The sequence below is a fragment of the Anticarsia gemmatalis genome, chromosome 4 (genome assembly GCF_050436995.1).
Source record: "Anticarsia gemmatalis isolate Benzon Research Colony breed Stoneville strain chromosome 4, ilAntGemm2 primary, whole genome shotgun sequence".
In the NCBI taxonomy this organism is placed as follows: domain Eukaryota; kingdom Metazoa; phylum Arthropoda; class Insecta; order Lepidoptera; family Erebidae; genus Anticarsia; species Anticarsia gemmatalis.
The window spans coordinates 849,814-865,508 of record NC_134748.1 but is presented as its reverse complement, the minus strand read 5'-3'; the positions used below and the strand labels follow the sequence as shown (position 1 = coordinate 865,508).

The 15,695-nt window shown below is 34.6% G+C and overlaps 1 protein-coding gene across 2 annotated transcripts; it reads left to right on the top strand.

Moving 5' to 3' along the window:
- Positions 1-502: 502 nt before the first annotated feature.
- On the top strand, positions 503-15,605 carry LOC142987908 (myeloid differentiation primary response protein MyD88-like). Of its 2 annotated transcripts, none has more exons than XM_076136865.1 (6): positions 503-815; positions 2,874-3,097; positions 4,900-5,096; positions 5,705-5,870; positions 7,972-8,173; positions 11,030-15,605. In XM_076136865.1, the coding sequence occupies exons 1-6, from the start codon at positions 697-699 to the stop codon at positions 11,316-11,318; spliced, it is 1,197 nt and encodes a 398-aa protein (XP_075992980.1). In that variant the 5' UTR covers positions 503-696; the 3' UTR covers positions 11,319-15,605. The 2 variants fall into 2 exon arrangements, with proteins under 2 accessions (XP_075992980.1, XP_075992981.1); XM_076136866.1 differs by lacking the exon at positions 11,030-15,605 and adding an exon at positions 9,563-9,674.
- Positions 15,606-15,695: the final 90 nt, after the last annotated feature.

The window sequence follows — 15,695 nt, the reverse complement described above, 5'->3', positions numbered from 1 at the left end:
TAGCCTTCTAACCTAACCTACCCATGTCGCTTTGCCCAAAACTCCTTCTTTATAACCATGTCACAGTGTATAATTATACCGTGAAATAGTTATAAACATAGTTATGAAGGAGGATTTTTTTATATATCGTAACATAGTTTTTAAACTCTGGCTTGTTCGGACTTTTACCATTGAGAGTTGGTAAATCTTAGGTTTTACCGGAAAATCTTAGGATTTACCACAGTTCGGGCTTTTACAGTAACACATACATAATATCTCATTTATACATATATCATTGAAACTATTTGTTTAGCTCAATTATTTTCAATTTTATCTTAGTTCCTTACCGTTGTTTTCTAGTCGCTAAAATAGAATCGAGTTCATGCTGTAAATGATAGTCATATAGCCTTTTTTTCTTTACGTTCGTGGAACTGGGTTTTAATTTAATATATTCAAGTTATATTTTCTGTGCATTTCGTAATTTTGTTACCTGTGGCTTATTGACTTTCATTCGTTCTTGTCATCTGACATCTTGTCAATGTATATTTATTGCGAATTTTTGTGATTAATTTGGCGTGAGATATCAAGAATAGCACTATTCTTCTGCCGTCGTAGAAAACTTTGGTGAAGCGGGCTTGGTTAGCTGAAGAAATGAAAGTTTATACTTGATGAATACATTAAATTGGTGATCAATCATCGGTTTCGGTCGCAGTAAGAATGGACAGCATACGTGCTTTGCCTTTGTCTGAACTTCCATTAAAAACTCGAAGTTTGCTATCACACTTGCTGAATTCTCGAAAAGTGATCTACTGTCCTGGACCCATAAGAGTGCCAAGGTAATACTTTTTCATTATTTAATTGTGCTACATGTCTACAAATAACTATTTTATAGGTAATAGATTGATCAACAAAAGTTTCGTCACTACTCAAACTAGGTATTTCGGCAGGTATTTTGCAATGTGATGTAAACAGGGGAAATCCAACAAATTTGTGTACATTATTATATCTATCTGTGTAAGATTCTTACTTCAATTACAAAACTCGTCGTTTGGAATACCATGTTTACAGAAAAACTATGATAAAAGCTATACATAAATATATATACTGAGGTGGTCTTATTTATATCTTATGATACTTCTTCGAATTAAAATATTGCATTACCTGTGTATAACAATTCATAATAATTATTTCCTGTAACATTTGCATACCAATAAATAAATTAAAAACCAATCTCCTGCAACTTACTCTGGTGGTCTTGCCCTCCACATAGAACTCAAATTTGGATTTAGTTGATCTAATTTATTATTTCCATACAAATTTAGATAACATTTTGCATCATTTCCAACATTTTACATTGGTTGGATATTTTTACACTAGTTGGCCTATAACCCTGGCCATTATGCATTAGTATGTAGTAAAATAAATCAATCAAATTCATACAGGTTTGTCAAATAACTTAGAGGCTTGTAAAACCATTCCATAGGATGCAGCTGACCCATTTAAATAATTGTCTTATGTCATTTACGGAAATGGAAAACGGCTGAGCTATATAAACGTTATGAGTCATCAAACATCCCGGTTCCTTATCTTTTTATATCCAGTTATGATTCAATAGTAACAGATTTAACTAAAAGTTTGGAGAAGCAGTTAAAATATCCAACTAGCTGCAATATCCATACTGATACATGTATTAGGCTCTATAATATTTGAGTATGAGTATCTGTTCCAAGCCTAGGTGTTTGTGTATCTATAATTATGTATTTAGAAGTATGTAAGTAAGTTTATCAGTTATTCGGTTACCCTAGTACAAGCTCTACCTAGTTTGAAAATAAATTACCATGGTGTCAGATGATATTTGGTAGCTAAAAATTATATATTTTGTAGTTAGTCATGAATCAATGTAGTGCTTAACTAGATTTTATTTTTGAAAATAGTCAGAGGCCTGCATTATATTAAGGTTAAAAAAAAATTATGGAGAAGAAATTCATACAATAACACATCTGCGCAGAATTTGTGTGACCCAAAGTTCATTAAAGTTATGAGGTCACACAAAAAAATCTATTTCCAGTTATGACAATAGATAGATAAGTAAAGATACTTTTAAATTTGTTGTTGTAGACTTCATATCAATATCTACTCATATGCTTGGAGGTTTTCATAACAAAGAAACTAATTTTTATGTCGCACGAAAATTGGGAATTTCCCAAAAAAGTGTGCTTTGCCAGATTAAGGTAAACAATATGAAATAACAAACAAATAAGTTCTAAAATGATAATTTTTATCTAAGTTAGATAAGGGAAGGTCAAAGTTTGTATTCAAGCTTGTTAGCATTGATTTTAGTTGTTTTGAACTATAATGTTAGTAACTAGGAAACTGAATAAAATCCTTTACTTAGTCTACTCTCTCACTTATTATCAAATTAGTTTCAGCTGCTCGACCCTTATGAATAAATAATTTATATTTTGTATATATTATTAAATAAATAAATCTATTAAAATCCATTTATTAGGAAGATTTGTTACATTAGTGTGAGGTACCGATCAATAGATTTAAACCATAAATCGGTGCCAAACAAATACATGATGGAAATAATAGTGTTCAATATTCTTTTAAAGTATTAGGATAAGATAATCAGTTAATTAATATATTATTATCCCCCATTCTGCAATACCTGGAAAGTTGCTCAAGATAATAATTGTTACTTAACCTACAGGTTAAGACTATACAGTCTGTAGACCCCTGGAAGTCTGTGAGGTTCTAGAACCCGAGCTTGTAGAACTTGAGCTTTTCGTATAGGTCTGCAGACTGCAAAAGCTTAAAAAATGCTGCACTAGAAATTAGTTAAAAATCTAGTTTTTACATATCAAGATATTTATAAATATTGTCTATTTCAGGGACTGGCGCGGGCTAGCGTCATTTGCCGACATATCGAATGAACTCCTGTCGTACATCCAAGAACAGCCGGACAAAACAGGCACACTACTGACAATATGGCAACAGAAAAACTCTCCTACTATTGGAGACTTGTTGGACAACTTGTGTAAGATAGACCGGTACGATGTGCACGATGATGTGGCCGAACTGCTCCTGGAAGCTGCATCTAGTGGACTTTTGCGATGTAAGAAATCAAAATCAAATCATTTATTCATTTGGGTCAAATATTGTCTGTATGATAGTCGTTACGATTACTGAATCTACCACTAGCTCGGAAAGGGAGTAGAGCCTTTTGAGAACAGCTAACAAGAAAGTCACGGCCACTCTTTTCAATCGCCAAAAGATTTACAATTTGATACAATAATTGATCAAGCGAGGAGCTGCCAATGCCGATGCCAAAGAATGCAATATAGTTTAATACATTAGCAATAATAATGTTTAAACATTTTTGTATGCAAAGACACACACTTAGCCAGTGTGGTGGACTCAAGGGCTCTCTCCTCCCTCTCCCTCATCCAACAGGTGACCCTTGCCACGACACTGGGACAGTAACAGGCTAAAAAACATTGCAATAGTTCTTAACAACTTATTATTTATTTAAGTTAGTGATCAACCTAGTTTCAAACTTCAATTTAGTTCAAAAACCCAAAAGGCTTTTGACATGGCTTGACGACTGTTATTTTAATAGGTAAACACTACGCCCGTCTTTATACTCCTTTTATGTACACTCAGCTCAAGTACTATGTACTACTACTATACGGTCCCAGAATGACCGCGCCTAGACTGTGCCACGACGAGTGAGGGCAACTGGCCATGGGTGGGAGCCATGGCCTAATTTTAGGAACACACAAATTCTTAAATATTGATAATTTCGTAGTTGAGTCAGGCATCAACTGCAGATAAAACATACAAAAACACAAGACAGTTGTTGTGTTTCTTTTTATCTACATTATAATTTTTGCGTGTACCAGTAGCAAAATATTATCAAATTTAGTGATTATGTCATTAAACTTTTGCTCATCATTTATTTTTGTATACTTAAAATCTGCTATATATGCTGTTAATAAAAATGAATGACGCATTATTTGCGATTCCTAGTTAGGGATGTTGGGTACCTACCTATCACATTAAAACAAGTGATAACTAAATCGTGAGCCGTGACCTTCCCTGCAACAACTTTCAACGGAAATGTGATAACCCATATTTCTCAATGTTGATTTATTATTACTACATTTTTTTACATATACAAGTGTAGACTTTTCAATGGATAAAGTGACATCAATTTTATAAAAAAAACTGCAACATTTCATCTTTTATGCCAATATTTGTTTGGTGTAGTAAAACTGACTATTGAATTATGAAAATTAAATGAAACTCGTATCCTTTTGTAACATAAAAAGAATGCTCCTAATCTCTGAAAAGAGTGACTGATACTACAGAATATTGCATTTAACACTGAAAAATAGAAACATGTTCATTTCTGCCTACTCATCCATAATCATAATCTCAAATCATTTATCAATTTAGAGCAGTAATCCATTAGGATAATTTGCTTCCAGTTCGGAAGGTAGGGCACTGCTAGCTGGCAAGAAAGTCTATGCCAAACTTTACAAGGATAACTGGCAAAAATGTATGGAAGCTGGTCCAAGAACCAATAACGACGTGACATATGTCATTAGGAAGGTCTTATAATATACTATAATAGTTACTATTGGAGCTCATTTCAAATCACTGTGTCATAGAATAAGAAATAATGTACTTTTATTGCTTAAAATCGTCTATGAAAATAAGCTTTTCATATCGCCATAACTTTTTCACACAGTGATTTGAAATGAACTCCAACAGTTACTATTATAGTATATTATAAGACCTTTCTAATGACATATGTCACGTCCTTATTGGTATCAAGGACCGTTTTGGGCTCCTTTCTAGATAGCTATTGACCATAATATTAATTTTGTAGTAAATAATTAATTGTATTTACAGCTTCATCTGCATCCAGCAGGCCGAACAATGTTGTAGATACATACATCTCACACAACAGGAGTGATGAAGACAGTTCACTGACAGACTACGACCGCCCCGGGCAGGCGTCCATCTTTGATGCCGTCGTGCTCTTCCATGAGAAGGATAGAGAGTTTGCTCTCGAAATGATTGACCGGATGACTAAGCTAGGGTTCAAGGTAACAAAACTAAAAATAATATTTCTTTCCAAATAAAATTTTTTAGGTTTATTTCTGGTAGTGTATTCGACTCCTAACCACGATATCTCGGGTCCGATCCCCAAGTCGAATAAAGTGCTTTTGGTCTTATTCTAATTTCTATTAGATTACTCTTAAATGTAAGCGCTGATAGACGCCCTCGGATCATACCGGTAATGTCACCGTATCTATTTAAAAAAAACCGCTTCAAAATCCGTTGCGTAGTTTTGGATATCTAAGCTTACATACATACATACATACATACATACAGACTTTTCTTTTTACTATGTGGTTTTTGTTAGTTTGTCGTATGGTCAACCTAGTGTCAAAGTTGTTCAAGCCGCCCGAGAGGCCTTTGACGTGGCTTAACGACTGTTATCTTAGTAGACAACAACCGGGACCGACTTTTTACGTGCCCTCCGAAGCACGGAGACGCTTAGTTCAAATACCACTTTGCGGTCACCCATCTATAGAATGACCTCGCCAACGGTTGCTTAACCCACAGATCGTTTACCGACCGGTGAGCGCAAGTGGCTATGAGCGCCTCTAACTATGTGGCGATGTCAGGTTAATGTTGTTTTGTTTGTCAGTTCTGTACAGTGAACGACCTGCAAGCCGGTCACACGACGCAGTACAAGCCGATGGCGCAGGTCATCTCCAGGCGCTGTCTGCGCGTGATCCTCGTGTTCTCGCCTGACTTCCTCAACAGCTGCGAGATGGACTTCTACACTGATTTTGCTCAAGCTACCAGCATTGGTGAGATTACTTATTTAAAATCTTTGTTTTATTAATAGAGTATATTGATGAGTTACTTTCCCTTTGGTTAAACCGTAGGCTAACCTTTACTGCTGCTATATTATCGCCGCTGCAGGTATAATATTTCCTATGATTTAAAGTTGGTTTTCGTTGTTAATGCAGGTGTAATTAATATTATATCCATACGCATCATCATTTAAATGCACGTATAGCGCAGTGGTTACACTCGCGACAATAGCCGTAGCGCCGCGTGTGGTTGGTTCGAATCCCGCCTGGGAGAAATCTTTTGGCAATGAGTGACCTGAAATCTACCCGAGAAAGCATCATCAAAGCAAGGATCGAACAGCGTACTTTTTTATCAAAGCCCCTGTACAGCTGAAATACGGAATGAAATGCAAACATAAATTTAATTCAATAATATTTATTTGTTTTTAAAGGAGATCGGCAGATTTCGTACAGCTTAAAGTTTGTGTTGTTTCGTAACAGAATTTGTACCACTTATTAAGGGGACTAAGTCACTTATTTTTATTTGGGAGTATTATTTTTAGAAGTCCGGATTAATTAGAAAGTATTTGTTTATTTAAATAATATTTTTTGGTCCATGGCTTATATTTGTTGACAACTAAAGAAAAAGAAAATCTCATGAGACGTCACTTTTCGTCTGACGTCTACGCATCCGCCAATTTGCTGTTGTTTTGAATTGTGGTTTTGACAGCATCTGAGCAATTTAGCGGCTTCTAAAAATGGACATAACTTTTACCTCCCAACTTTTAAAAATATTAGAATTTTAAAATAAGCTTGTCTATCATATTACCTACCAATTGAAACAAAAAGTAAACCTAAACATGACATTTTATAAGCTGTACGAATCAGTGGCGAAGGGTCAGTTTTTACAAAAGGTAAGCCGGAGCTATTAGTCATTGTCTAGGTATAATACCTACATATTATGTACATCGTAAGAATATCGACGTAAAATTCTGCATAATAACAATATGAGAGTATTATCTACATTCGACTACAGTCTCTTATTTCTCTCTCTACAGTCTAATAATACATAGGTACCTACTTACCATGCTACCTAATCATGCTTGTTTTGCATTAAGTTACTCTGTCTTCAGTGTAGTAACACGTAGGTAACATAACAGCACATATTTAAGATAACGTATATCGAACGATTGATGATTGTCTCGCACTGGTTGTTTTATAACATATTATACAAGCAATTTAGAATGTATTCATCAACAATAAAATATCAAACACATTATGGATAAACGCAGAACACTTTAATAGAAATGAGTTTAACCTATAAATCTGACAAAATGAAAATTTACTCGAATAGAAACATGCAAAACAATTACTCTTTAATACACTGATACGTTCACAGTTATGCACAAACATTTAATAAGGAATAATGTTGCAATAAACACAAATATTCTAATTTGTTATAGAGCGCGCGAAAAAACAGTAAACAAACATAACCTAATGTCAAACTGGTGAACAATGTTTGACTCATACTTATATTTCGCCATCTCGCTCTTGCACGCGGCTCGCGCCGCGACAGAAACATGCGTAAGATCATGCGTCCGCCGCGGCGCGGCGGCGCGAGCGCTGTAGCGCGAGGCAACCCGCTCTTCCTCCGGCTTGCTCGCCGCTATGCAGCGCGGTGTAAAGCGCGATCCAAAAGGTCGTAAGCGACATCGCCGCCATAGTTTTTATTGTACGCGATTCCCGATCAGCGCCTACGGTTTATTTCATTATTATTACTTCACGTTGCGTTTTAGCGGAGCGTAATTTTTGAAGGGTAGGCGTTTTCGTACTGTTTCGATTAGATTATTGATTCTAGTTAAAGATTTCGCTTTAAATATTGTTTATTATTAATTAATTGTGTATTATTAGGCAAAAGTAAACAATTAATTTAACACTAATATTTAGTCTGTCCAGAAAGGGAAGCCGGTAGGAATCGAGTTGTATGGAGCCTTCGCCACTGGTACGAATTCTTCATATAAACCTGCCGTTCGCCTTTCTATACAATAAAATGTTTACAGCGGTCCCTGCACTAAGCTCTTCACATCAGTTACCAATATTAAAAATAATCTTGCAGAATCGTCGCACCAGAAACTGCGTCCGCGAGTGTTGCCAGTCGTGTACCGCAAGTGCGAGTTGCCACTGCACATGAAACACTACCTCACGATCTACTACGGCTCCGAGATGTATGACTTCTGGAACAAGCTGCACTCGTCTCTGCAGTCAGCCAGGTTCCAGATCATGCAGCCACCGACCATGCACCATGAATACACACAAGGGTATAAATATATTACACAAAAGAAACGTGTAAAATCTATGTCGTTCATGGCTCGTCTACGATCGATTGTTGTTTAAATTTTTATTCTGAATGGTATATTCCCAGTTGTCTCTACGCTGTCACCCAAGTGACAACTGGGAATTTTCTTCCTACTTTTATTCCCATTTGTCAGTAGGTGACAGCGTAGAGGTGACAACTGGGAATGTACCTTAACGACTATGGATTCTGTCTTTTCTTTTTACTAATTTTGGCTTTCTATAAAATTTTAATCAAGCCTTTTTTTTTCAAGTTTGCTGTCAGAATCATACACAATCCATCAGACAGAAATAATTTTTGTATTAATCAGAATTTTTTCAAACAAAGTTGAATGTAATTTTTACTGTATTCTTGCGTCTTTAATGAAGATATTGTAGTCAATCATCAGATTCTACACTTGATTTTAAAATGTCTGTTTTTTGTATGGTTTTGAATATCGGCTTGATAAAATGTATAGCTCGGAAATCGCGGATTGGAGGAAGGCTTTCAGCCGTGATTTCAGGCATATTTTTATTATCTCTATGTAATCTCATTTATAACTAAGACAAGGGTTTTTTTCACTATGTTTCTTCTTCATTATTTTCTCTAAGTATAGTAAGGCGCGGTTTCACTTTTTCAAAATATCTATTAGATAGCTTATCAGAAACAACTTTGACAGTAATTTTCATACATCAGCAGAAATATAAGCTGTGAAACTGTCCCTAATAATTCTTAATATAGGCGAAAAGTTATATACTTAATAAAATCATTGGAACAAATAAGCTAACAATTATTTTTTCTTCATATTTGTATAATTTGGGGTTTTGTTACTTTTTAGTATACTAATAAATATAAAACATGTCATATGTTGTTCATTAACTTGTGTATAATCTTTATTATGGGTGTTTAATATATTAACATAATAATAATATACCTGTACTGTCATTTGTTTTAACATACATATTATGACTATTTAGCCTAGTTCGACCACTAGCTTTCACAAAGCCAATTTATCTAACCTTCTAGAGCATAATTCAGATTTGTCGAAAGAAGTACCAATCTACTTTATAAGTCTTCTTGAACACATTTCTTGAGGGTACGCAAAGTTTGCAACCAGCATTTGGCCGGGGTGGTGGACTCAAAGCTGACTCGTCTCTCATTCAAAGAGGAGACTTTTGCCCAGCAGTGGGAAATATTACTATATACACATACGCAAGGCTCGAAATCTATATAAACATACATACATAATATCACGCCTTTTTCTCATAGGGATAGGCAGAGACCAAAGAACGCCATACATCTTGTCCTTATTATAAATAGTTAAAATAGTTTGATGTCTTTTATCAACTTGTTAATTCATATTTTATGGATACAGACCAGCGAGTCCAGTTTGCAGTTCCCCGCCTCAGTGGGAGATCTTAGCCCAGCAGTGAAACGACTGAAACATATTTTGTAAAGAATACTCAACAATAAATTTTACAAGCACGCATGCTAGTTTATTACCTATCTGTACATATAATAAAACATTCAAAAAACCGTGTCTGTACATTTAATATATTTACAAAATAATAATTTGGGGGTGTTTAGTAACAGTAATAGAACACAAATCTACAAAAAGTTTTCTGTTTGTTTGTTGTAATTTTAAATCTAAAAGCAATTTGGACTAAATTATATTGACAATATGACAGCCGTTATAATGACTAAATCTACCACTAGCTCAAAAGGTGGTGAGAAACTGATAGCCATTCTTTTAAATCACATTTACAATATAGTGCGTATTGCTTTTCAACTTAAATGGTTACTGCTGGGCAAAGGTCTCGAGAAATGAGATAATGATCGCCTTGACCCCTGAATGTTTAATAACTAACAAGCTTAATAAATATCTATGCAAATGTATTTTTTTAACCCATTACTGTCCCACTGCACTGCAAGGGTCTCGTCCAAAACTAGGGAGGGGTTAGGCCTCGAGTCCACGCTGGCCAAATGCGGGTTGGGGATATCAATATTTTTTATTCATTAAAAATTATGATCACTTACAAATAAATAGTGGAACTTGAAAATAGGTTGTTAAGTTGGTCTAAACTTGAATAATCCTTGTTTGTTATGGAGTACGCTGATCTTTCTAAATAGCTTTGCTACTTATATCTACAGTAATACTTACTTATACTAATACTATCTACGGCTAAACTGCCTAAGTACTAAAATTTACTCTATAGGTACACTAGACAAGGACATGGGCTGATTTACAAAAAACTCAAACTTTAAGGAACATGTTTATGCACTTAATTACGGTTTACTAAACGCATAGTAATGCATCTTAGTTCACAAACACCACGGTAGATTGCAAAACAATTTGGAAGATCTCACAAAGCTCGTAGCTTCACTGGCTGAGCTGTAACCATGGTAGACGAGTGATTACCTACCAGTATCTTACACATTCACTATCAAGTAATTATTGAGGAAAGTAGTCTAAAAAACTGATCGTATATACCACTTGAACTTATTTTTTCTAACTAATTAGGAGAAATACTATAACGCGTGACGCAGTCCCTTTTGTATTATTGTTATTATTTTTTAAAATTTTATAACTATACTCAGGTCGTTACAAACTTGCCAACGTACTTCATAATAAAAAAAAATCAAAAATGTGACAACGTTTCAGTGCGTGCGAGAGACTTGAATAAAATGACACGACTTAGTTCATATGTTTGTAACGGCCTGAATATAGTTAATATTGTTATCAAAGCCGCCAAAAATGTACACCAAATGCAACTATCATCACATTTCCGAGACTGATATAAAAATGCGAACAAAAAACTGACTATAAATTTTATGTTTTCAGTTCCCTTCCATCGGTAATCGTGCAGGAACCGCAAGAGCCGATCGTAGCGACACCTTCCGACTCGTTTGCTGAGGACGCACATTTATTCATCGATGATACTCCGCCCCGCAGTGTTTCACAGAATGGCTTAGACATACTTATACGCATATACGCAGTGCCCGAAGGCCATACTACGAAGAAAAAGAATCCGCTCTCGAAAATTTTCAACCCGTTTAAACGAAAGAAGCGTAAGGCTCTCATGTTCCTAGACAGAGTAAGGAAACTAAAGAGGACCTCATCAGTATGGTAGAATCCTTGACTAAGACCGTAAACAGTGCAGTTGTGAAGTCGGATATACGCGATATTTATAGAGTTAAGGGGAATAAGCAGAAGACGGCCAACACACCTATAGTAGTAGAACTGAGCTCAACACTACTGAAGACTGAAGTTCTTAAGATGTGTAAGTCTTTCAACATTAGGCATAAAGTAAAGCTCAGTGCTAAACATTTGGGCCTCAAAACTAATGAAGACACCCCTATATTCGTATCCGAACACCTCACTGCAAAAGGCTCAAGATTACATTTCCTCGCACGCGACCTTGCTAAATCTAAAGGATATAAATACTGCTGGACCGCCTATGGTAAAGTTTATGTTCAGAAGCATGACTCCTCACCTACATACGTAATCAGAAGCGAGTCGCAAATACAAAGCTTAATGCAAGAAGCGTGACTAGTACCCGTATTTCGTAGATATATACGCTGTAAGTTTTATCTTCTAATTTTATATAGTTTTTCAATTTCATTTGAACAATTTTGTAAAACAAATTGTATCAACATACACAAATTCAAATTACACACACTCATAAATTACCAACACACTTTATACAACACTTACACAAATACACTCACCCATACATACATTATCACACAATTAGCATACATTCTCTTAACATTACATACTTTACTACATACTTATTGTCATCTTAACAACACTGAACGAATGAACAAAACCAAATCAAACAAATTCCTCACATGCTTTATTCATGTTTCTTTGCGAATTCTTATAACTAGGATAGACAACTGCGAACATAACTCTTACTCGAACTTATATAATTTATCGGCTCCTCTAACCAAAAATTTTGTCGTATATGTTATAGACATCCTAAAGTTAAAATTCAGAATGGTATTATTAGTTTATAATGGATAGCACACACATTATAATGCAAGAATTAGATAACATTACTATAGCTCAATCAAAAAACCTACAAGTTGATGAATTTACTAAACAATTTTATGTACACAAATCAGATTTCACAATATTATCACAAAATATTCGAAGTATTTACAGTAATCTAGATGATTTACTAATAACATTATCACAATTTAAGTTCAAAGTAGACTTATTAATCTTAAATGAATGTAGGTTAGATATAAATAAACCTACCCCTGTAATAGACAATTACCATACCTTTACCACTAGCAACCACTTAAACCAATGCGACGGAGTGACAGTTTATGTAAAGTCTGACCACAAGGTAAGTGTTAAAGAAATAATATTAGTTCACGCATCATGTTTGCAAATAATAATGCCTAACCTTGTCGTTCTTGCTATTTATCGATCTCCCTCAAATATTAACGCCGAAAATTTTATAGATTCCTTAAATAATCATCTAGCCTCTCTTAAAACATATAAAAATATAGTAATTACAGGTGATATAAATATTAATATAACTAATAAACCTATTGAACATACATATGACCGTACTAATAGATTAAACTACCTTAACATGTTATCAATGCATGGTTTGTTATCAGGACATTCTCTACCTACTAGAGGCGAGAACTGTTTAGACCACTTTATGTTAAAGTTAGATATTAATAAATGCGCTGCCTCTATTGCTGTACTGAATACCACTATTACAGATCATTTTACGATTTTTCTTAAATTATCAAATCTTATAAACTCCCACAAATGCTCGAAAACGAAAACTATAGTGGACTTTGACAAAACAATATCTACATTGAAAATAAATAATATTTCCGACCTTAATTTAATTCAAGATCCAATTGAGTTATCTGTACAGTTAATTGAGACTCTTCAAAACGGTTTACAGCAAAACACTGTAACTACCTTAGTTCCTAGAAATAGGCGCATCATAAAACCATGGATATCGTTAGGTATATTACGATGTATACAAAACAGAAATGACATGCAAAGAAAGTTACGATCAGATCCTCATAACACGATATTACAGATAACGTACAGAAGATATCGTAACTATTGTAACAATTTAATTAAAAAGCTTAAACGAAAATATGATAAGGAACAACTACTTAAGGCTAATAAGAATACAAAACAGATATGGAACACAATTAATAATATAACTCATCGTAAACTAAAGAAAAATCCAAATTTAGAACTATTAGACATAAAATCCACTCCTCAGGCATCAGTAAACCACATAAATTATTATTTTTCAAACATTGGAAAAGCCCTGGCTGAAAATATTACCACTACAAACCTTTCACAACTTCAACATGACATTCACAATACGCTCTCCACACAGGCTTCCTCCTTTGTGCTTCTGCCAACAGATCCTACAGAAGTACATAATGTTTTGATGGGTCTCAAGTCTGAAAGTGCCCCAGGCTGGGATAATATTAGTACAAGATTTTTAAAAGCCGCCCATGAATTAGTAGTTCCGATAATTTCACATCTGGCTAATTTGTGCTTTAGTCAAGGGAAATTTCCCCCAGCTCTAAAACAAGCAATAATTACGCCTGTACACAAGGGTGGTGACAGAGATGATGTTAATAATTACAGGCCTATTTCAGTCCTGCCCGCAATATCTATACTTATAATAAATCTGTAGAGAGGTCAATTCTGTACATTGAATATATTTAAAAAAAAACCAATGGGGGATGTTTAGTAACGGATACTGATACCGAATCTGCAATTTATAATTTTCTTTTCTGTCTGTCTGTCTGTCTGTCCTCCGTCTGTATGTGTCGCTATCACGTAAAAACTACCGGATAGAACGCACTGAAATTTGCTATATGCATAGAATAAGTAGTGGAGCAGTTCCTAGGATACTTTTTATCGCATAATTTTTCATAGATTTTTAGAAAATTGAAAAAATACGTAGAAATCTTTCGAACCTGCGTTTCCCTAAAGATACCATAGATGGCGTTGCGAATCCATTTCACAACATTCGCAATATAGTTCGCGGCGCCTGCCGTATCGATACCTGTTGTTCGCACCAACCAATAGATGGCGTATAGTCCGCAACAAAGCATGTTTTTCCTAATTAATTTATTTTGATTGCTTTATTGTAAAAAAAATACCTTTGAAACAGGCTATACATTTATAAGATTTTCAAACATAAATGTTGTATGATTTATAACACAAAAATGTTGGTTTACGAGGGTCCGGTGCGGTCGGGATATCCTAGGTGGCAAACCGAATAATTTCGTTTGTGGTCGTTGTTCGCCGCTACTAACAGATGGCGTTGTAGTTCGTAACAACAACAACCAAATTAATTGGTTGCATTAAGGAAATAAATTGGATAGCTATGCAACAGACTATAGGTAAGTTTTAAAAAATAAACAACGGATGATATATAAAAAATAATTACGGGTTACGCGGTTCCGGACGTATCATCGCAAGTACCTATACATTATTAAGCATAAAATGTGTTTAGGCATCATTAGTTCAGAAAAATACCTCACATAAAATTCAAGGGCGTACAAAACTCATACCGGAAGGTCGACCAACAATGTTTCAATTTAAATACGAATCATTTAAAACTGAGTACGAACTCAGTGACCAATTATACATGGTTTGAACACAAAAGATATACCTACTCTTTGAGTATGGTAATACAGTGATGTTGTGAAATATGCGTCAAATTTACACTTTCACGGATAATTTTCCTGTATCAGCGCCTTCTACACTCCAGCAGAGTCCGGCAGTCTTGCCCCCACCCCAATTCCAAATTTCCATATTGCATAGTACTCACCATCGCTCTAATTTCCCCTCTAAATTTCCTATTGAATTTTTAAGAAGAGCCAAGGTCAGGCAAGCGGTCCTAAAAATGCCTAGCCAAATCTATGGCAACCCTAATCAATGTAGGATAATATGTATTTTGGAATTAAAATCCAAGTAGTTCTATGTTTTGCTTTTTATTTTCAGGAGAACGACCCAGTAACCCAAGTGTTATCACGTTCCAAATAATTCCATTTTAAATACTTAATTCTAAACCTAGGTCAATGGCCTTACATTAAAAAAAATTGTAACGTTATTCACAATATCCTTTTTGTACTAAGTATGTTTTTTTTATCTGATTAACATTTAGGATATTTATAATATTTAAAAAAAAATCGAATCGCCTTTTTGGAATAAACGTATAATTTTATATTGCTTATTAATAGCGTTCGTGGTCGAAGTAATAACATATCAAGTTTGAACTTTTGTTTTGTCATGAGAGAGTAAGTTCAAATCCTAACGAGTGACATTTCATTTTTGTACAATTTATTTATTTTTTTAAATTTTGTGTTAATTTTTTTAGGTGATTTAATTCAATGTTATCATTTTTTGACATATTTTTTTATTTAAATAACATTTTTATCACAATATTGAGTGAGCGAATATTTTTGTTGTCATAAATTCCGCAGTCTTTTGAAAGTAT